This window comes from Oncorhynchus gorbuscha, linkage group LG05 (assembly GCF_021184085.1).
Source record: "Oncorhynchus gorbuscha isolate QuinsamMale2020 ecotype Even-year linkage group LG05, OgorEven_v1.0, whole genome shotgun sequence".
Lineage (NCBI taxonomy): Eukaryota > Metazoa > Chordata > Actinopteri > Salmoniformes > Salmonidae > Oncorhynchus > Oncorhynchus gorbuscha.
The window spans coordinates 90,075,973-90,101,619 of NC_060177.1; the positions used below are offsets into that span (position 1 = coordinate 90,075,973).

The 25,647-nt window shown below is 37.7% G+C and overlaps 1 protein-coding gene across 2 annotated transcripts; it reads left to right on the forward strand.

Annotated features, from left to right (window-relative positions):
- The first annotated feature begins 79 nt into the window (after positions 1-79).
- Positions 80-17,005, forward strand: LOC124036649 (annexin A3-like). Of its 2 annotated transcripts, XM_046351472.1 has the most exons (13): positions 80-171; positions 1,033-1,080; positions 2,167-2,254; positions 3,194-3,291; positions 3,655-3,768; positions 3,866-3,956; positions 4,113-4,192; positions 4,294-4,350; positions 8,328-8,421; positions 8,499-8,594; positions 14,625-14,683; positions 14,838-14,960; positions 16,745-17,005. In XM_046351472.1, exons 2-13 carry the CDS (start codon positions 1,066-1,068, stop codon positions 16,802-16,804), a joined length of 975 nt encoding a protein of 324 aa, XP_046207428.1. In that variant the 5' UTR covers positions 80-171; positions 1,033-1,065; the 3' UTR covers positions 16,805-17,005. The 2 variants fall into 2 exon arrangements, with proteins under 2 accessions (XP_046207428.1, XP_046207429.1); XM_046351473.1 differs by lacking the exons at positions 80-171; positions 1,033-1,080; positions 2,167-2,254 and adding an exon at positions 2,675-2,694.
- The last annotated feature ends 8,642 nt before the right edge of the window (positions 17,006-25,647 follow it).

Below are 25,647 nucleotides of genomic sequence, written 5' to 3' on the forward strand. Positions count from 1 at the left end.
TGTATCAAACGTGGGCCTGTTCAAAAGGTCATCTTTTGTTCTCCATGGGGGATGACATCATTTCCTCAATGGGAAGCACCGGGAGGCTACACCTCCGCTCAGGTAAAGGTGTGGTACTCCGTGGAAGATTTCTGCTGTTGACTATTGTGTTGAGTGGTAGCTAAACTTCAGGTAAGAATCACTAGAATACATTTATTTTTGCGAGGTTGTTTGTTCTTACGAATAGGACGTAGACGAATGCTGTGTATTGACGTTCGTTAGAAGTGATTTTCCTCGCTGTTTTATGAAAATGTGATGTGATTGATCTTGCCTGTACTTTATACTGAGATCAACTCGACTGCTGAATACCGTTTTTGATCTCTGGTTCTTTGTGACGTTGCTCTGACGAATTAAAATGTATTCTATTTGTGTTCTATTGTATTCTATTGTATTCTATTGTATTCTATTTGTATTCTATTGTATTTTATTGTATTTTATTGTATTCTATTGTATTCTATTGTATTTTTATTGTATTATATTGTATTATATTGTATTCTATTGTATTCTATTGTATTTTATTGTATTCTATTGTATTATATTGTATTCTATTGTATTCTATTGTATTCTATTGTATTCTATTGTATTTTATTGTATTTTATTGTATTCTATTGTATTATATTGTATTCTATTGTATTTTATTGTATTCAATTGTATTCTATTGTATTTTATTGTATTCTATTGTATTCTATTGTATTTTATTGTATTCTATTGTATTCTATTGTATTTTATTGTATTCAATTGTATTCTATTGTATTTTATTGTATTCTATTGTATTCTATTGTATTTTATTGTATTCTATTGTATTTTATTGTATTCTATTGTATTCTATTGTATTCTATTGTATTTTCCTGTATTTTATTGTATTCTATTGTATACTATTGTATTTTCCCTGTTAACTTTTGGTGTTTTGGACTACTGTGCTCTATCACTTTTTAAAACTGTAATATGGTGAGAGAAGTGGCCTATTTCGTAACAATGCCTTTATCTCACCAGATACAGACGTCACTGGTCCACATCACCATTGAAATGGCAACTTTATGGGTAAGATCACTAGTGTGATGCATGCGTTGATAATAAAATAGGCAATTCATATGAATTAGGTTTCGGATAACTTTTAAGATAACTTTGTATAAAGCATAAAACAAACAAAAAATCTACACGGAGCGTACAAAACATTAGGAACACCTGCTCTTTCCATGACGCAGACTGACCAGGTGAATCCAGGTGAAAGCCATTCCGAGGGTGTGTTGCCATTCAGAGGGTGTGTTGCCATTCAGAGGGTGTGTTGCCATTCAGAGGGTGTGTTGCCATTCCGAGGGTGTGTTGCCATTCCGAGGGTGTGTTGCCATTCAGAGGGTGTGTTGCCATTCAGAGGGTGTGTTGCCATTCAGAGGGTGTGTTGCCATTCAGAGGGTGTGTTGCCATTCAGAGGGTGTGTTGCCATTCCGAGGGTGTGTTGCCATTCAGAGGGTGTGTTGCCATTCAGAGGGTGTGTTGCCATTCAGAGGGTGTGTTGCCATTCAGAGGGTGTGTTGCCATTCAGAGGTTGTGTTGCCATTCAGAGGGTGAAAGGGCAAGACAAAATATTGAAGTACCATTGATTTGGGAAGTAGGTGCCAGACGCACAGGATTGTATGTGTCAAAAAACTGTAACACTGCTGACTTTTTCCACACGCAACAGTTTCCTGTGTCCACCACCCAAAGGACATCCAGCCAACTGGACACAACTGTTGAGCATTGAGGTCAACATGGGCCAGTATCCCTGTGGAAGTTATTTTGACACTGAGGCTGTTCTGATGGCAAAAAGGGGTTGCAACTCTAACATTAGAAAGGGTTCCTAATGTTTTGAACACTCTTGTGTATATTTACAATGTACAAATAGATAGTAGTCGAGGGATAGGCCACCTCAGTTTTAATAGGCATAAAACACCCTGAAGCGAACAATAGCACAAACCTGTGACTCGCGGTCTGTGTGTCTGTATCGCTGGACTATTGAATGACCTGGAAGGTCTCATGGACTCCCCAACCTAATGCAGAGTTTTACCAGGTCTCACGTTGATAGAAGTCGAATGTGACATTGTTTTCATTTGTGAAATTTGAATATAAACTGGTTTATTTTGTGTGCAGACCGGAGAGAGAGGGAGCATCAAGCCCAAGGCAGATTTCAACGCAAAGGATGACGCTGTGGCTCTCAGAAAGGCCATGAAGGGACTAGGTAAAGAATACTGGCCCCTTCTAGAACAGTCTCAGAAAGGCCATGAAGGGACTAGGTAAATAATACTGGCCCCTTCTAGAACAGTCTCAGAAAGGCCATAAAGGGACTAGGTAAAGAATACTGGCCCCTTCTAGAACAGTCTCAGAAAGGCCATGAAGGGACTAGGTAAAGAATACTGGCCCCTTCTAGAACAGTCTCAGAAAGGCCATGAAGGGACTAGGTAAAGAATACTGGCCCCTTCTAGAACAGTCTCAGAAAGGCCATGAAGGGACTAGGTAAAGAATACTGGCCCCTTCTAGAACAGTCTCAGAAAGGCCATGAAGGGACTAGGTAAAGAATACTGGCCCCTTCTAGAACAGTCTCAGAAAGGCCATGAAGGGACTAGGTAAAGAATACTGGCCCCTTCTAGAACAGTCTCAGAAAGGCCATGAAGGGACTAGGTAAAGAATACTGGGCCCTTCTAGAACAGACCAGGATTCAAATACTGGCCTCTTCTAGAACAGACCTGTGTTCAAATACTGGCCTCTTCTAGAACAGACCTGTGTTCAAATACTGGCCTCTTCTAGAATAGACCTGGGTTCAAATACTGGCCTCTTCTAGAATAGACCTGGGTTCAAATACTGGCCTCTTCTAGAATAGACCTTGGTTCAAATACTGGCCTCTTCTAGAACAGACCTGGGTTCAAATACTGGCCTCTTCTAGAATAGACCTGGATTCAAATACTGGCCCCTTCTAGAACAGACCTGTGTTCAAATACTGGCCCCTTCTAGAACAGACCTGGCTTCAAATGCTGGCCTGTTTTAGATCTCTCAAATACTGGCCTGTTTTAGATTTCTCAAATACTGGCCTGTTTTAGTACTTCTTAATTCTCCCTAATTCGTGGCGGTGTAGATCGGTTCTATTGTATAGCCAACGAGCCTTGTTGGGATTTGTCTGCAGGTACAAACGAGAAGACCTTAATAGATGTTCTAACTCAGAGGAGTAGTGGTCAACGTCAGCTCATCTGTAAAGCTTACCAAGAAGAAGCCCCTGGCAAGGTAAGAACTCAACTCTTTCTACCAGGGTTACAACTCTCTCTCTCTCTCTCTCGTTCTCTCTCTATTTCTCCCTCTCTCTCTTTCTCTCTCTCGTTGTCTCTCTATTTCTCCCTCTCTCTCGTTCTCCCTCTCGTTCTCTCTCTATTTCTCCCTCTCTCTCGTTCTCCCTCTCGTTCTCTTTCTATTTCTCCCCCCCCCTCTCTCTCTCCCTCTCTCTCTTTCTCTCTCTCGTTGTCTCTCTATTTCTCCCTCTCTCTCGTTCTCCCTCTCGTTCTCTCTATTTCTCTCCCCCCCCCTCTCTCTCTCTCTCTCTCTCTCTCTCTCTCTGTGTGTGTGATAACTTGTCTACCTGTCTTCCTGTAGACTTTGGTGGAGGACTTAGAAGGGGACAACTATGGTCACTTTGAGGACCTGCTGGTCGCGCTGGTCACGCCCCCCGCCATCTATGACTGCCAGCAAGTCACCAAGGCCATGAAGGTGACGTTTTTCACGTTTTTATTGCCTCCCTAAACAAATAATTTCTTTATTTAACTGAATTTGTACTCAACACTAACACCAGACTAATGTGTTGCAGGGAGTTGGGACTAAAGACAGTGTCTTGATAGAAATCTTCGCCACAAGATCCAACAAACAAATCAAAGAGATTTCTGATGCCTATTTAAAACGTAAGAATTGATCAGTGTAATCATTGCTAGGCTCAGTTGTGTGTTTCAACCAATCAATTCAGTACCTGGACGGAGATTACATCATCAGATGATGCTAAGATGATTTGATAGTTGACAAGGAGACGGGTTTACATTGCAATAGATTTTATTTCATAGAAACTGAGAAGAAGTTGGCCTTGGACCTGAAGAAGGAGACTTCTGGAGAATTTGCTCAAGCTATTCTCATTCTGGCCGAGGTATTGTGAGCCCAATCAAAACGTAGGATCTGTAGTTGCTGTTGTTGTCTATAAAATGGGCCTGTTATAAATCTCTCAATATGGTTTGTCTCTAAACTAAGGGCAAGCGGGATGAAAACACACAGGTGGATGCAGCCAAGGCCAAAGAGGATGCTAAGGTGCTGTGAGTTGATGTTTCTCGGGTGTTATGACACAGTTATTAGGGTGCAACATGTATAATGACATGTATAATAACATTTATAATAACAATTTATAACACCATTAATAACACCATTAATAACACCATTTATAATAACATTTATAATGACATTTATAATACCATTTATAATGACATTTATAATACCATTTATAATACCATTTATAATTACATTTATAATACCATTTATAATACCATTTATAATACCATTTATAATACCATTTATAATACCATTTATAATACCATTTATAATACCATTTATAATACCATTTATTTACATGTATAATAACATTTATAATGACATTTATAATAACATTTATAATGACATTTATAATAACATTTATAATAACATTTATAATGACATGTATAATAACATTTATAATGACATTTATAATAACATTTATAATGACATTTATAATAACATTTATAATGACATTTATAATAACATTTATAATGACATTTATAATAACATTTATAATGACATTTATAATTACATTTATAATAACATTTATAATGACATTTATAATGACATTTATAATACCATTTATAATAACATTTATAATACCATTTATAATGACATTTATAATTACATTTATAATGACATTTATAATACCATTTATAATGACATTTATAATACCATTTATAATACCATTTATAATAACATTTATAATACCATTTATAATGACATTTATAATAACATTTATAATGACATTTATAATACCATTTATAATGACATTTATAATACCATTTATAATAACATTTATAATGACATTTATAATAACATTTATAATACCATTTATAATGACATTTATAATAACATTTATAATACCATTTATAATGACATTTATAATAACATTTATAATACCATTTATAATACCATTTATTTACATGTATAATAACATTTATAATGACATTTATAATAACATTTATAATGACATTTATAATAACATTTATAATAACATTTATAATGACATTTATAATAACATTTATAATACCATTTATAATGACATTTATAATAACATTTATAATACCATTTATAATGACATTTATAATAACATTTATAATACCATTTATAATACCATTTATTTACATGTATAATAACATTTATAATGACATTTATAATAACATTTATAATGACATTTATAATAACATTTATAATAACATTTATAATAACATTTATAATACCATTTATAATAACATTTATAATAACATTTATAATGACATTTATAATAACATTTATAATGCCATTTATAATAACATTTATAATACCATTTATAATACCATTTATAATGACATTTATAATAACATTTATAATGCCATTTATAATAACATTTATAACAACATTTATAATACCATTTATAATAACATTTATAATACCATTTATAATACCATTTATAATGACATTTATAATACCATTTATAATGACATTTATAATAACATTTATAATACCATTTATAATACCATTTATAACAACATTTATAATACCATTTATAATGACATTTATAATAACATTTATAATACCATTTATAATAACATGTATAATGACATTTATAATAACATTTATAACATCATTTATAATACCATTTATAATGACATTTATAATACCATTTATAATGACATTAATAATAACATTTATAATACCATTTATAATAACATGTATAATGACATTTATAATAACATTTATAACACCATTTATAATAACATTTATAATGACATTTATAATAACATTTATAATAACATTTATAATACCATTTATAATAACATTTATAATAACATTTATAATACCATTTATAATAACATGTATAATGACATTTATAATAACATTTATAACACCATTTATAATAACATTTATAACAACATTTATAATACCATTTATAATACCATTTATAATACCATTTATAATACCATTTATAATGACATTTATAATACCATTTATAATAACATGTATAATGACATTTATAATAACATTTATAACACCATTTATAATAACATTTATAATACCATTTATAATACCATTTATAATACCATTTATAATAACATTTATAATACCATTTATAATACCATTTATAATACCATTTATAATGACATTTATAATACCATTTATAATAACATTTATAATACCATTTATAATACCATTTATAATACCATTTATAATGACATTTATAATACCATTTATAATGACATTTATAATAACATTTATAATACCATTTATAATAACATGTATAATGACATTTATAATAACATTTATAACACCATTTATAATAACATTTATAATGACATTTATAATAACATTTATAATAACATTTATAATACCATTTATAATAACATTTATAATAACATTTCAAATCAAATCAAATCAAATCAAATCAAATCAAATCAAATCAAATTTATTTTTATAGCATTTATAATAACATTTATCAGCTTATATCTCAAAATGACATTTATAATGACATTTAAACCCATTTATAAAAACCCCAAACAGCAAACAATGCAGGTTTATAAAGCATTTATAATGACATTTAGGAAAAAATACCATTTATAATAGGCATTTAAAACCATTTATAATGGAATAAAACCTAGATTTATAAACCATTTATAATGACATTTATAATACCAGACATTTATAATAACATTTATAATCCTCTTCTGGCTAATGCCATTTAGAGATTATAACAGAAAATGACCAAGATGTTAATAAATATTCATAAATACCATTTAGCATGGTCAATTTATAATATTTATAAGGCATAACATTTATGAAACATTTATAATGACATTTATAATAACATTTATAATACCATTTATAATGACATAACATTTATAATCAGGTGGACATTTATGGGGACATTTATAAGCCATTTCATGTATAATCATGACATTTAGTAACATGGGACATTTATAATAACATTTATAATAACATTTATAATAACATTTATAATACCATTTATAATAACATTTATAATAACATTTAAATGAGATTTATTACAGATAAGCATATAACATTTATGGCCAGTCCATTTATAATGACTGTGCCATTTATAAGCCATTTTATAACAGAACATTTATAAAGATGTTCAAATGTTCATTTAAATGACCAGCATTTGAATAATTTATAAGGCAGAACATTGAAACTGGAGCAGGAGCATTTATGGCCAGGTGGACATGGGGATAACATTTATAATACCATTTATAATAACATGTATAATGACATTTATAATGTCATTTATAAGTCCTGGGACATGGTTTATAGGGCATTAAGGCCATTTATAATACATTTATAATGGCCAGGTTATAATAACAAGGAGTCATATGTCAGGTAGTCCTGGGGCATGGTTCATTTATAGGGCATTTAGGTCCTCATTTATAAGAGAGAAAGAATTTATAATAAAGGAGAGAATTTATAAGAACATTTATAACACACATTTTAGATTTACATTTATAATACATTTATAGGACACCATTTATATGACATTTATAATACATTTATAATAACAGTATAAACAAACATTTATGACCCATTTATAATAACATTTATAATACCCCATTTATAATACATTTATAAACTAACATTTATAATAGCATTTATAATACATTTGGAGGCATTTATGAGACAGGAGGGGTCATTTATAATAACATTTATGGCCCCATCCATTTATAAGGACACCCCATTTATAATGGACATTTATAGGGCCAAACAGGAATTTATAATAACCCCACCCATTTTTGCCATTTATAATAGCATTTATAATACCATTTATAACACCATTTATAATAAATTTATAATACCATTTATAATAACATGTATAATGACATTTATAATAACATTTATAACACCATTTATAATAACATTTATAATGACATTTATAATACCATTTATAATAACATTTCCATCTCTGTGAAACACATCGAAAATAAATATTTCTTTATTCCCTCCGTCAGACTCTTTACAACGCGGGGGAGAAGAAGTGGGGGACAGACGAGTCCAAGTTCATCGACATCCTGTGTCAGAGAAGCATACCTCAACTCAGACAAAGTAAAGATATCTGACCTCATGCACAACATTGTTGTTGTTATCTTATGTCTGACCTGTGATGTCATGTTTTTGTGTAGCTCTGGTGGAATACAAGACCATCAGTGGGAAGAGTCTGCAGGAGAGCATCGAGGGAGAGATGTCTGGGGATCTAGAGGAGCTACTGGTGGCCATTGGTATTTTTGATTTTTTTTTAACCTTCATTTAACTAGGCAAGTCAGTTAAGAACACATTCTTATTTTCAATGACGGTCTAGGAACAGTGGGGTTAACTGCCTCGTTCAGGGGGCAGAACAACAGAGTTGTACCTTGTCAGCTCAGGGATTCGAACTTGCATCCTTTCGGTCACTAGTCCAACGCTCTAACCACTAGGCTACCCTGCCGCCCCTCAATCACAGCTGTATTCTACTTGGTAAACTACTGCTCAATCACAGCTGTCTTCTACTGGGGGCCATTGGTTATCTACTGCTCAATCACAGCTGTCTTCTACTGGGGGCCATTGGTTATCTACTGCTCAATCACAGCTGTCTTCTACTGGGGGCCATTGGTTATCTACTGCTAAATCACAGCTGTATTCTACTGGGGGCCATTGGTAAACTACTGCTCAATCTCAGCTGTATTCTACTGGGGGCCATTGGTAAACTACTGCTCAATCACAGCTGTATTCTACTTGGGGCCATTGGTAAACTACTGCTCAATCACAGCTGTATTCAACTGGGGGCCATTGGTAAACTACTGCTAAATCACAGCTGTATTCTACTGGGGGCCATTGGTAAACTACTGCTCAATCACAGCTGTCTTCTACTGGGGGCCATTGGTAAACTACTGCTCAATCATAGCTGTATTCTACTGGGGGCCATTGGTAAACTACTGCTAAATCACAGCTGTATTCTACTGGGGGCCATTGGTAAACTACTGCTCAATCACAGCTGTATTCTACTGGGGGCCATTGGTAAACTACTGCCCCAACACAGCTGTATTCTACTGGGGGCCATTGGTAAACTACTGCTCAATCACAGCTGTATTCTACTGGGGGCCATTGGTAAACTACTGCTCAATCACAGCTGTATTCTACTGGGGGCCATTGGTAAACTACTGCTAAATCATAGCTGTATTCTACTGGGGGCCATTGGTAAACTACTGCTCAATCACAGCTGTATTCTACTGGGGGCCATTGGTAAAATACTGCTCAATCATAGCTGTATTCTACTGGGGGCCATTGGTAAACTACTGCTCAATCATAGCTGTATTCTACTGGGGGCCATTGGTAAACTACTGCTCAATCATAGCTGTATTCTACTGGGGGCCATTGGTAAACTACTGCTCAATCACAGCTGTATTCTACTGGGGGCCATTGGTAAACTACTGCTCAATCACAACTGTATTCTACTGGGGGCCATTGGTAAACTACTGCTCAATCACAACTGTATTCTACTGGGGGCCATTGGTAAACTACTGCTCAATCACAACTGTATTCTACTGGGGGCCATTGGTAAACTACTGCTCAATCACAACTGTATTCTACTGGGGGCCATTGGTAAACTACTGCTCAATCACAACTGTATTCTACTCCATTGGTAAACTACTGCCCCAACACAGCTGTATTCTACTGGGGGCCATTGGTAAACTACTGCCCCAACACAGCTGTATTCTACTGGGGGCCATTGGTAAACTACTGCTCAATCACAGCTGTGTTCTACTGGGGGCCATTGGTAAACTACTGCTCAATCACAGCCGTGTTCTACTGGGGGCCATTGGTAAACTACTGCTCAATCACAGCTGTATTCTACTGGGGGCCAGTGGTAAACTACTGCTCAATCACAGCTGTGTTCTACTGGGGGCCATTGGTAAACTACTGCCCCAACACAGCTGTATTCTACTGGGGGCCATTGGTAAACTACTGCTCAATCACAACTGTATTCTACTGGGGGCCATTGGTAAACTACTGCTCAATCACAACTGTGTTATTATGTGTTTTCTTTTATTCATTATTTTATTTTGTTTAACCTTTATTTAACTAGGCAAGTCAGTTAAGAACAAATTCTTATTTACAATGACGGCCTACCAAAAGGCATAAGGCCTCCTGCGGGAACGGGGGACAGGGGATTAAAAATATGTATATATAAAAAAATAGGACAAAACACACGTCATGACAAGAGAGACAACATAACACTACATGAAGAGAGACCCGAGACAACAACATAGCAAGACAGCAACACATGACAACACAGCATGGTAGCAACACAACATGAAAACAACATGGCAGCAACACAACATGGTAGCAACACAAAACATGGTACAAACATTATTGGGCACAGACAACAGCACAAAGGGCAAGAAGGTAGAGACAACAATACATCACACAAAGCAGCCACAACTGTCAGTAAGAGTGTCCATGATTCTTGAGTCTTTGAATGAAGAGATCGAGATAAAACTGTCCAGTTTGAGTGTTTGTTGCAGCTCGTTCCAGTCGCTAGCTGCAGCAAACTGAAAAGACGAGTGACCCAGGAATGTGTGTGCCGTGGGGACCTTTAACAGAATGTGACTGTCAGAACGGGTGTTGTATGTGGATGATGAGGGCTGCAGTAGGTATCTCAGATAGGGAGGAGTGAGGTTTAAGAGGGTTTTATAAATAAGCATAAGCCAGTGGATCATGCGACAGTAAACAGAGATGACCAGATCACAGAGGAGTACAGACTGCAGTGTTGTGTCCTATAAGGAGCATTGGTGGCAAATCTGATGGCCGAATGGTAAAGAACATCTAGCCGCTCGAGAGCACACTTACCTGCTAATCTATAAATTATGTCTCCGTAATCTAGCACGGGTAGGATGGTCATCTGAATCAGGGTTAGTTTGGCAGCTGGGATGAAAGAGGAGTGATTACAATAGAGGTAACCAAGTCTAGATTTAACTTTAGCCTGCAGCTTTGATATGTGCTGAGAGAAGGACAGTGCAGCGTCTAGCCATACTCTCAAGTACTTGTATGATGTAACTACCTTAAGCTCTAAAACCTCAGAAGTAGTGACCACACCGGTGGGGAGAGGGGCATTCTTCTTACCAAACCACATGACCTTTGTTTTGCAGGTGTTCAGAACAAGGTTAAGGGTAGAGAAAGCTTGTTGAAGACTAAGAAAGCTTTGTTGTAGAGCGTTTAACACAACATCCAGGGAGGGGCCAGCTGAGTATAAGACTGTATCATCTGCATATAAATGGATGAGAGAGCTTCCTACTGCCTGTGCAGCATTGCTGATGTACATTGAGAAGAGTGTGGGGCCCAGCATTGAGCCTTGGGGTACTCCCTTGGTGACAGACAGTGGCTGAGATAACAGATTTCCTGATTTTATACACTGCACTCTTTGAGAGAGGTAGTTAGCAAAACAGGCGAAAGACCCCTCAGAGACACCAATACTCCTTAGCCGGGCCTCAAGAATAGAATAGTATACTGTATTAAAATATTTGGCCATGTCTATAAAAATAGCAGCACAACATTGCTTAGAATCAAGGGCAATTGTGAAATCATTGAAGACCTTTAAGGTTGCAGTGACACATCCATAACCTGAGCGGAAACCAGATTGCATACCAGAGAGAATATTATAGACATCAAGAGAGCCTGTCTGTTGATTATTGACAAGTTTTGATAAACAGGGCAAAATAGAAATAGGCCTATAACAGTTCTTGTGCCATGCTTGTACTGATCATGTTCTAAAGTTAAGCAAAAAATTACAAGGACTATTTGCATAAATTGGACTACTACTTTTATCATCCCAAATAACCACCACCAGTAACCCTAACCCATATATAACCCTAACCCATATATAACCCTAACCCATATATAACCCTAACCCATATATAACCCTAACCCATATATAACCCTAACCCATATATAACCCTAACCCATATATAACCCTAACCCATATATAACCCTAACCCATATAGAACCCTAACCCTAACCCATATAGAACCCTAACCCATATATAACCCTAACACATATATAACCCTAACCCATATATAACCCTAACCCATATAGAACCCTAACCCATATATAACCCTAACCCATATATAACCCTAACCCATATATAACCCTAACCCATATATAACCCTAACCCATATATAACCCTTGCCCATATATAACCCTAACACATAGATAACCCTAACCCATCTATAACCCTAACCCATATATAACCCTAACCCATATATAACCCTTACATATATATAACCCTAACACATATGTAACCCTAACCCATATATAACCCTAACCCATATATAACCCTAACCCATATATAACCCTAACCCATATAGAACCCTAACCCTAACCCATATATAACCCTAACCCATATATAACCCTAACACATATATAACCCTAACCCATATATAACCCTAACCCATATATAACCCTAACCCATATAGAACCCTAACCCATATATAACCCTAACACATAGATAACCCTAACCCATATAGAACCCTAACCCATATATAACACTAACACATATATAACCTTAACACATATATAACCCTAACCCATATATAACCCTAACCCTAACCCATATATAACCTTAACCCTAACCCATATATAACCCTAACCCATATATAACCCTAACCCATATATAACCCTAACCCATATATAACCCTAACCCATATATAACCCTTGCCCATATATAACCCTAACACATAGATAACCCTAACCCATATATAACCCTAACCCTTATATAACCCTAACCCTAACCCATATATAACCCTAACCCTAACCCATATATAACCCTAACCCATATATAACCCTAACCCATATATAACCCTTGCCCATATATAACCCTAACACATAGATAACCCTAACCCATATATAACCCTAACCCATATATAACCCTAACCCATATAGAACCCTAACCCATATAGAACCCTAACCCTAACCCATATAGAACCCTAACCCATATATAACCCTAACACATATATAACCCTAACCCATATATAACCCTAACCCATATAGAACCCTAACCCATATATAACCCTAACCCATATATAACCCTAACCCATATATAACCCTAACCCATATATAACCCTAACCCATATATAACCCTTGCCCATATATAACCCTAACACATAGATAACCCTAACCCATCTATAACCCTAACCCATATATAACCCTAACCCATATATAACCCTTACATATATATAACCCTAACACATATGTAACCCTAACCCATATATAACCCTAACCCATATATAACCCTAACCCATATATAACCCTAACCCATATAGAACCCTAACCCTAACCCATATATAACCCTAACCCATATATAACCCTAACCCATATATAACCCTAACCCATATATAACCCTAACCCATATAGAACCCTAACCCATATATAACCCTAACACATAGATAACCCTAACCCATATAGAACCCTAACCCATATATAACACTAACACATATATAACCTTAACACATATATAACCCTAACCCATATATAACCCTAACCCTAACCCATATATAACCTTAACCCTAACCCATATATAACCCTAACCCATATATAACCCTAACCCATATATAACCCTAACCCATATATAACCCTAACCCATATATAACCCTTGCCCATATATAACCCTAACACATAGATAACCCTAACCCATATATAACCCTAACCCTTATATAACCCTAGCCCTAACCCATATATAACCCTAACCCATATTTAACCCTAACCCATATATAACCTTAACCCTAACCCATATTTAACCCTAACCCTAACCCATATGTAACCCTAATCCTACCCCATATATAGCCCATATATAACCTTAACCCATATATAACCCTTGCCCATATATAACCCTAACACATAGATAACCCTAACCCATATATAACCCTAACCCATATATAACCCTAACCCATAAATAACCCTTACATATATATAACCCTAACACATATATAACCCTAACCCATATATAACCCTAACCCATATATAACCCTTACCCATATATAACCCTAACACATATATAACCCTAACCCATATATAACCCTAACCCAAATAACCTTGACCCATATATAACCCTAACCCATATATAACCCTAACCCATATATAACCCTTACCCATATATAACCCTAATCCTACCCCATATATAGCCCATATATAACCCTAGCCCTAACCCATATATAACCCTAACCCATATTTAACCCTAACCCTTATATAACCACCACCATGCTGCTTCTCTCCTCTAGTGAAATGTGTGAAGAATGTCCCAGCATACCTAGCTGAACGCCTGCATCAAGGCATGAAGGTACAGACAGTATATTTTTATGTTAAATACAATGAGCATATTGTTGTGTGATAGTCACTGTAAGTTAGGAAATGGTGATTCAGTGATTATGTCACTGTCAGAATCTTACATTTATATGTTATTTACTTCATTTTTAATATGGTCACTGTCTCAGGGCGGAGGAACGAATGAGTGTACCCTGAACCGTATCATGGTCAGCCGGTCAGAGATAGACATGCTGGACATCAGAGCAGAGTTCAAGAAGCTTTATAGCTATTCTCTGCACTCTGCCATCGAGGTAAGACTACACCCCCTTACCCGCACCCTCACCCCCACGCTAGCCCTCACCCTAACCCTCAACCTCACCCTAACCCTCACACTAGCCCTCACCCTAACCCTCAACCTCACCCTAACCCTCACGGTAGCCCTCACCCTAACCCTAACCCTCACTCTAGCACTCTCCCTAATCCTCACCCTAACCCTAACCCTTGCCCTCGCCCTCGCCCTTACCCTTACCTTAACCCTAACCCTAACCCTCACCCTCACCCTCACCCTCACCCTCACCCTCACCCTCACCCTCACCCTCACCCTCACCCTCACCCTAACCCCTACCGTAAACCTCACCCTTGCCCTCGCCCTTACCCTTACCTTAACCCTAACCCTCACCATCACCCTATCCCCTACCCTTACCCTCACCCTAACCCTAACCCTAACCCTCACCCTCACCCTATCCCCTACCCTTACCCTCACCCTCACCCTCATCCTAACCCTCATCCTAACCCCTACCCTAAGCCAGATAGAGATAAGGTCTTTTCACACTACTGAGCCGAACCAAGTCAAGGCAAACCAAACTGTACTTAGCTGTCCTGGTTACACATCCACCATAGATCCTGGAACCGTTCTAAAAAAGGACAAACTAAAAAGGAAATTCCCAAGCCCGCACAGGTTGGTACGGATTGGCTTAGCACGAGACTGTGAAAAGGCCATTAGATAACTTAACGGTACCATGGTCAGAGTTGGAGTTCAAATTTAAATTGAGCTTGTCCTTAGCTACCTTTCAAGTATCTACAGTATTTCTCCTGTGAGGTCCATTGCATCTCAGTGCTTGAGGCGTCAATACAGACACCTCGGTTCAAATCCAGGCTGTATCACAACCGGCCGTGATTTGGAGACCCATAATGCGGCGCACAATTGGCCCAGCGTCGTCCGGGTTTGGTCGGTGTAGGCCGTCATTGTAAATAATAATTTGTTTCTTAACTGACTTGCCCAGTTAACTTCTTATTAAAGCTACACTCGTTGTGAATCTAGCCAACATGTCAGATTTGTAAAATGCTTTTCGGCGAAAGTATGAGAAGCTATTATCTGACCGCATGCACCCCCCAAAATACCTGAACGAGACCTAAACAAAAGATTTAGCGGTAGCCGGCGCTACACAAAACGCAGAAATAAAATATAAAACATTCATTACCTTTGACGAGCTTCTTTGTTGGCACTCCTATATGTCCCATAAACATCACAAGTGGGTCCTTTTCCCTATTAAATAAAGGTTAAAACAACAACAAACAATGTCCTGACATGCTCACCCATCGACAGGCATTGTACTCTATTCAATTAAAGGGTGTCTATACTGATTGTGGTTTTAATGGTCAACTGCAATACAGATCAAAAATCTACTTGCTACAACTGTGATATGTTGTTGTCTCACCTAGCTGTCTTAAAGGGATACTTTGGGATTTTGACAATGAAGCCCTGCTAGCAGATACCCATAGACTTCCAGTCATTGCGCTAACGCTAGTTAGCATTGGCTCGTGACACTACCTCTATCTTCCTTCATACTGGACACAGAGACATACAAATAAAAGGGCCCCATTGCCAAAATCTTAAAGTATCCCTTTAAGATGAATGAATACACTAATTGTAAGTCCCTCTGGATAAGTGCATCGGCTAAATGTCTATAATGTTCACGTAAAAATGTGTACACACCTTTTCCTGTCATAGATTACACATGATCTAGTTAGGTTTTGTGTGCTTGTCCTCACTGGTGTGTGACAGAACGGTTGTGTTGTGTTCTTCTGTCTGTAGTCGGATACATCTGACTTCTATGGGGACTGTCTCAAGAAGATCTGTGGAGGGGACGATTAACAATGTAACACTATGGAGGGGACGACTAAGACAGTAACACAACACTGCAGCCAGAAGATGCCTGTGTATCATACTGGTGCTACTACTGCTGCTGCTACTACTACTACTAATTCTACTACTATTACCCACTAATATTACTAATACTACTACTACCCACTAAGATTACTACTACTACTACTACTACTACTACTATTACTACTACTACTACTACTACTATTACTACTACTACTACTACTACTACTACTACTACTACTACTATTACTACTACTACTACTACTACTATTACTACTACTACTACTACTATTACTACTACTACTACTACTATCACTACTACTACTACTACTACTATCACTACTACTACTACTACTACTACTACTATTACTACTACTACTACTACTATCACTACTACTACTACTACTACTATCACTACTACTACTACTACTACTACTACTACTACTACTATTACTACCCACTACTACTACTACTACTACTACTATTACTACTACTACTACTACTATCACTACTACTACTACCACTACTACTACTAGTACCATCACCTTTACTGAGCTACCTTCCTCTCAGTCTACCATTTCAATATACAGTATTGGATCGTGTTCATTAGCCACCTGATCTGAATATATATACTGAAAATGGGAGGAACTAGATGGACCAATAAGAAACACTCATTGTCATTTTCTGTTGCAATGCCCTACTCTCTTCCTACCAAATCTACTCATCTTATAGACTTTTAAATTCATATTTTAGATTAGCTGTTATAAGTAGGGAATCATTGTATATCAGTGCTGTGTCTGATTTTGTGTGACGGCAGTTCTGTTCTGTTTTTATCTCTCTAATCTGATAGCCACACGTCTGATAGCCACACGTCTGATAGCCACACGTCTGATAGCCACACGTCTGATAGCCACAAGTCTGATAGCCACAGGGAAGTCTGATAGCCACAGGGAAGTCTGATAGCCACGGGGAAGTCTGATAGCCACACGTCTGATAGCCACACGTCTGATAGCCACACGTCTGATAGCCACAGGGAAGTCTGATAGCCACAGGGAAGTCTGATAGCCACGGGGAAGTCTGATAGCCACACGTCTGATAGCCACAAGTCTGATAGCCACAAATCTGATAGCCACAAATCTGATAGCCACAAATCTGATAGCCACACATCTGATAGCCACAAGTCTGATAGCCACACGTCTGATAGCCACAAGTCTGATAGCCACACGTCTGATAGCCACAGGGAAGTTTGATAGCCACACGTTTGATAGCCACAGGGAAGTCTGATAGCCACAAGTCTGATAGCCACAGGGAAGTCTGATAGCCACAGGGAAGTCTGATAGCCACAGGGAAGTCTGATAGCCACACGTCTGATAGCCACAGGGAAGTCTGATAGCCACAAGTCTGATAGCCACAGGGAAGTCTGATAGCCACAAGTCTGATAGCCACAGGGAAGTCTGATAGCCACAAATCTGATAGCCACACGTCTGATAGCCATACGTCTGATAGCCACACGTCTGATAGCCACAGGGAAGTCTGATAGCCACAGGGAAGTCTGATAGCCACAAGTCTGATAGCCACACGTCTGATAGCCACACGTCTGATAGCCACAGGGAAGTCTGATAGCCACAAGTCTGATAGCCACACGTCTGATAGCCACAGGGAAGTCTGATAGCCACAAGTCTGATAGCCACAGGGAAGTCTGATAGCCACACGTCTGATAGCCACAGGGAAGTCTGATAGCCACAGGGAAGTCTGATAGCCACACGTCTGATAGCCACAGGGAAGTCTGATAGCCACAAGTCTGATAGCCACAGGGAAGTCTGATAGCCACAGGGAAGTCTGATAGCCACACGTCTGATAGCCACAGGGAAGTCTGATAGCCACACGTCTGATAGCCACACGTCTGATAGCCACACGTCTGATAGCCACAGGGAAGTCTGATAGCCACACGTCTGATAGCCACAGGGAAGTCTGATAGCCACAGGGAAGTCTGATAGCCACAGGGAAGTCTGATAGCCACAGGGAAGTCTGATAGCCGCACGTCTGATAGCCACGGGGAAGTCTGATAGCCACACGTCTGATCGCCACAGGGAAGTCTGATAGCCACAGGGAAGTCTGATAGCCACGGGGAAGTCTGATAGCCACACGTCTGATAGCCACAGGGAAGTCTGATAGCCACACGTTTGATAGCCACACGTCTGATAGCCACAGGGAAGTCTGATAGCCACACGTTTGATAGCCACGGGGAAGTCTGATAGCCACACGTCTGATAGCCACAGGGAAGTTTGATAGCCACACGTCTGATAGCCACAGGGAAGTCTGATAGCCACAGGGAAGTCTGATAGCCACGGGGAAGTCTGATAGCCACGGGGAAGTCTGATAGCCACGGGGAAGTCTGATAGCCACAGGGCTATCAGACTTCCCCGTGGCTATCAGACGTGCGGCTATCAGACTTCCCCGTCGCTTGTAACGCCAGGGTAGTGGGTTCGATCCCCGGGACCACCCACACGTAGAATGTATGCACACATGACTGTAAGTCGCTTTGGATAAAAGCGTCTGCTAAATGGCATATATTATTATTATTATTACCTACATTTTATGACATGATTCTAATTTATATCAATAAAAACATCTCATTAAGAAGGAGATACTGTACTAAATACCATCTCATTAAGAAGGAGATACTGTACTAAATACCAGAATTTTTCCAACACGTTACGGAATGTTCTAGAATGTTCTTTAAAGACACAGAGATCTGTGGTAAGTGATATGTGTGGTATGTAATTTACACTCACCACTAGAGGTCCCCATTGATTCACACAGAAGCAGGAGATGCCATGTGAGTGAAGCATAGGGTCTCTGATATAAAGGCACGGTAGAGTTTATAGACGAAGCATAGGGTCTCTGATATAAAGGCACGGTAGAGTTTATAGATGAAGCGTAGGGTCTCTGATATAAAGGCACGGTAGAGTTTATAGACGAAGCATAGGGTCTCTGATATAAAGGCACGGTAGAGTTTATAGATGAAGCTTACAGCCAAAAGCTGCCATATGTCAAAATGATTTATTCAAGTAAATACAGTGATTTATTTTTCAAACTTGGCATTTAATGACTCTTTCATCTTCATTGACTGTGAAACTATAGAATGAATGTTTAATGGGAACGGTATCCTTCCCTTCCTTCTTTCAAGTTGATGTCCAGCACTGTGTGACTCTTGGCTATGTTTTGTCATTTTTCATTGTCATTTTGTTCAATTTTCCCACACGCTATATGACTTTGAATGTTTTTGATGGCTGAACTATGTGTGCCATTCAGGGAAACTGAATGCGTTATTCGTTTGCCCTCAGTTGACAGCCGTTCACATTTCAACATCATCAACTAGCTGGGTTTAAATAGCGTTGGTTTTCTTTCGAAAACTTCAGTTGCATTTGATGGAGCTTTACCTATCTCAATAGAAGTCATGGAATTAGTCCCCAAAAGTGCAAACTCCACCCATCTGGATCCAGACCGGTCCAGTCAAACAAAAGTACTTGAGTGGAAACAGAAATGATTTGTTTTCATGCATTGGGAAAGAAAAACAACAAGAATAGAATTAGACTAACAATAGAGTTAATTTCAGACACAGGTTGTGTACAGAGTGTCTAACATCTCCTCAGTTCAAGAGGGAGTATGGCTAGCTCCTTCAAGATCAACTCTGAAAACAAAGCCAGTCACGCAAACCTAACCCTTTTTCTGTTTTGAGCTAACCTCATATTTTCTAACCTCGACATAAATAAATGTTTTATTTTTCACAACAAGCATGCATTATGAATGTGTAACTTCTGTTGTTCTGTTGACATATTCTACCTCACAGAGATTAGAATACACTGCACCGCTTCTAAGAATTTACTGTTGACATATTCTACCTCACAGAGATTAGAATACACTGCACCGCTTCTAAGACTTTACTGTTAACATATTCTACCTCACAGAGATTAGAATACACTGCACCGCTTCTAAGACTTTACTGTTGACATATTCTACCTCACAGAGATTAGAATACACTGCACCGCTTCTAAGACTTTACTGTTGACATATTCTACCTCACAGAGATTAGAATACACTGCACCTCTTCTAAGACTTTACTGTTGACATATTCTACCTCACAGAGATTAGAATACACTGCACCGCTTCTAAGACTTTACTGTTGACATATTCTACCTCACAGAGATTAGAATACACTGCACCGCTTCTAAGACTTTACTGTTGACATATTCTACCTCACAGAGATTAGAATACACTGCACCGCTTCTAAGACTTTACTGTTGACATATTCTACCTCACAGAGATTAGAATACACTGCACCGCTTCTAAGACTTTACTGTTGACATATTCTACCTCACAGAGATTAGAATACACTGCACCGCTTCTAAGACTTTACTGTTGACATATTCTACCTCACAGAGATTAGAATACACTGCACCGCTTCTAAGACTTTACTGTTGACATATTCTACCTCACAGAGATTAGAATACACTGCACCGCTTCTAAGACTTTAATGTTGACATATTCTACCTCACAGAGATTAGAATACACTGCACCGCTTCTAAGACTTTACTATTAAAATATTCTACCTCACAGAGATTAGAATACACTGCACCGCTTCTAAGACTTTACAATTAACATATTCTACCTCACAGAGATTAGAATACACTGCACCGCTTCTAAGACTTTACTTTTAACATATTCTACCTCACAGAGATTAGAATACACTGAACCGCTTCTAAGACTTTACTATTAACATATTCTACCTCACAGAGATTAGAATACACTGCACCGCTTCTAAGACTTTACTGTTGACATATTCTACCTCACAGAGATTAGAATACACTGCACCGCTTCTAAGACTTTACTGTTAACATATTCTACCTCACAGAGATTAGAATACACTGCACCGCTTCTAAGACTTTACTGTTGACATATTCTACCTCACAGAGATTAGAATACACTGCACCGCTTCTAAGACTTTACTGTTAACATATTCTACCTCACAGAGATTAGAATACACTGCACCGCTTCTAAGACTTTACTGTTGACATATTCTACCTCACAGAGATTAGAATACACTGCACCGCTTCTAAGACTTTACTGTTGACATATTCTACCTCACAGAGATTAGAATACACTGCACCGCTTCTAAGACTTTACTGTTGACATATTCTACCTCACAGAGATTAGAATACACTGCACCGCTTCTAAGACTTTACTGTTGACATATTCTACCTCACAGAGATTAGAATACACTGCACCGCTTCTAAGACTTTACTGTTGACATATTCTACCTCACAGAGATTAGAATACACTGCACCGCTTCTAAGACTTTACTGTTGACATATTCTACCTCACAGAGATTAGAATACACTGCACCGCTTCTAAGACTTTACTGTTGACATATTCTACCTCACAGAGATTAGAATACACTGCACCGCTTCTAAGACTTTACTGTTGACATATTCTACCTCACAGAGATTAGAATACACTGCACCGCTTCTAAGACTTTACAATTAACATATTCTACCTCACAGAGATTAGAATACACTGCACCGCTTCTAAGACTTTACAATTAACATATTCTACCTCACAGAGATTAGAATACACTGCACCGCTTCTAAGACTTTACTATTAACATATTCTACCTCACAGAGATTAGAATACACTGCACCGCTTCTAAGACTTTACTGTTAACATATTCTACCTCACAGAGATTAGAATACACTGCACCGCTTCTAAGACTTTACTGTTAACATATTCTACCTCACAGAGATTAGAATACACTGCACCGCTTCTAAGACTTTACTGTTGACATATTCTACCTCACAGAGATTAGAATACACTGCACCGCTTCTAAGACTTTACTGTTGACATATTCTACCTCACAGAGATTAGAATACACTGCACCGCTTCTAAGACTTTACTGTTAACATATTCTACCTCACAGAGATTAGAATACACTGCACCGCTTCTAAGAATTTACTGTTGACATATTCTACCTCACAGAGATTAGAATACACTGCACCGCTTCTAAGACTTTACTGTTAACATATTCTACCTCACAGAGATTAGAATACACTGCACCGCTTCTAAGACTTTACTGTTGACATATTCTACCTCACAGAGATTAGAATACACTGCACCGCTTCTAAGACTTTACTGTTGACATATTCTACCTCACAGAGATTAGAATACACTGCACCGCTTCTAAGACTTTACTGTTGACATATTCTACCTCACAGAGATTAGAATACACTGCACCGCTTCTAAGACTTTACTGTTGACATATTCCACCTCACAGAGATTAGAATACACTGCACCGCTTCTAAGACTTTACTGTTAACATATTCTACCTCACAGAGATTAGAATACACTGCACCGCTTCTAAGACTTTACTATTAACATATTCTACCTCACAGAGATTAGAATACACTGCACCGCTTCTAAGACTTTACTGTTAACATATTCTACCTCACAGAGATTAGAATACACTGCACCGCTTCTAAGACTTTACTATTAACATATTCTACCTCACTGAGATTAGAATACACTGCACCGCTTCTAAGACTTTACTGTTAACATATTCTACCTCACAGAGATTAGAATACACTGCACCGCTTCTAAGACTTTACTGTTAACATATTCTACCTCACAGACATTAGAATACACTGCACCGCTTCTAAGACTTTACTATTAAAATATTCTACCTCACTGAGATTAGAATACACTGCACCGCTTCTAAGACTTTACTGTTAACATATTCTACCTCACAGAGATTAGAATACACTGCACCGCTTCTAAGACTTTATTGTTGACATATTCTACCTCACAGAGATTAGAATACACTGCACCGCTTCTAAGAATTTACTGTTGACATATTCTACCTCACAGAGATTAGAATACACTGCACCGCTTCTAAGAATTTACTATTAACATATTCTACCTCACAGAGATTAGAATACACTGCACCGCATCTAAGACTTTACTGTTGACATATTCTACCTCACAGAGATTAGAATACACTGCACCGCTTCTAAGACTTTACTATTAAAATATTCTACCTCACAGACATTAGAATACACTGCACCGCATCTAAGACTTTACTATTAAAATATTCTACCTCACAGAGATTAGAATACACTGCACCGCTTCTAAGACTTTACTATTAAAATATTCTACCTCACAGAGATTAGAATACACTGCACCGCTTCTAAGACTTTACAATTAACATATTCTACTATTCTACCTCACAGAGATTAGAATACACTGCTCCGCTTCTAAGACTTTACTATTAACATATTCTACCTCACAGAGATTAGAATACACTGCACCGCTTCTAAGACTTTACTGTTGACAGATGGCACCTCTTCTTCTTATGAAATGACCTGTTCAATTATGTAATTTCTTCACAGCAGAGCTGAGGTGAATTTACGAACACTGAATTTGCAAATATGTTCTATCTGAGATACGGAAAGTTTCATATCAAACTAAACTCAAAGTCTTCCCAGGAAAAAACAAAAATCCAATTCCTCAATTTATGTTTATAACTTCATCTAGCCAATAACATGCAGATGGTTCCCAGCAGACGGTCTGCAGAGTAAATCGTATGATAGTTGTGTTGTTTTACTCAGAGCAGAATAGAAGCTTGTGGTCTTGGTATGCAGTAGCTGCTCCTGGCTGACTATAATTGTGTGCATCTGACAAAGCCTTCTCAGTGGAACATCAATTCCCTGTGTTTTCTTCTTTTAACTTCTTGGCGCACCCATCCCGTTAGCGGGATCATTTTCGTCAACATCCGCTGAATTGCAGAGCGCCAAATTCAAATTAAATTACTAAAAAGATTTCATTTTCATGAAATCTCAAGTGCAATATAGCAAAACACAGTTTAGCTTTTTGTTAATCCACCTGGCATGTCAGATTTCAAAAAATCTTTACAGCGAAAAAAAGCTAGCAGCGAAGTAGATTGGTCACGAAAGTCAGAAAAGCAATACAATTAATTGCTTGCCTTTGATGATCTTTGGATGTTTGCACTCACGAGACTCCCAGTTACACAATAAATGTTCCTTTTGTTCGATAAAGATTATATTTATATCCAAAAACCTCCATTTGGTTGGTGCGTTTTGTTTAGTAATCCACAGGCTCGTGCAGGTCACGAAGGGCAGACGAAAATTCCAAATAGTGTCCGTAAAGTTCGTAGAAACATGTCAAACGTTTTTTATAATCAATCCTCAGGGTGTTTTTACAATAAATGATCGATAATATTTCAACCGGACAGTAGCTTTTTCAATAGGAGAGAGAGAGAACATGTCTGCTCCAAGCTTTTGGCGCATGCAGAAGTCTGGGGACACCCAGCTATGCACTGACGCGATGTGATCGTTCTCACTCATTTTTCAGAATAAAAGCCTAAAACTATGTCTAAAGACTGTTCACACCATGTGGAATCCATAGGGAAAGGAATCTGCTGGATATCCCTTTAAATGGAGGGAAGGCATGCAATGGAACAGGGAGGTTTCAAAATAAGATGCACTTCCTGGATGGATATTCCTCAGGTTTTCGCCTGCAATATCAGTTCTGTTATACTCACAGACAATATTAATATTAATATGTTATGGTGTTGAACTTAATTAGAATCCTCTGTTGAACGGAGAACTAGGTGATGAAACATGCATACCACTCAGAATAGATTATTACTGCTTTACAGATTAAGTTAGCTGGGAGAGAGGAGAGACAGATTGGGGATTCTCAGAAGAACAAGAAAAATAATACTTTATCATCGATCGTTATTTTCACTTTTTTAAACC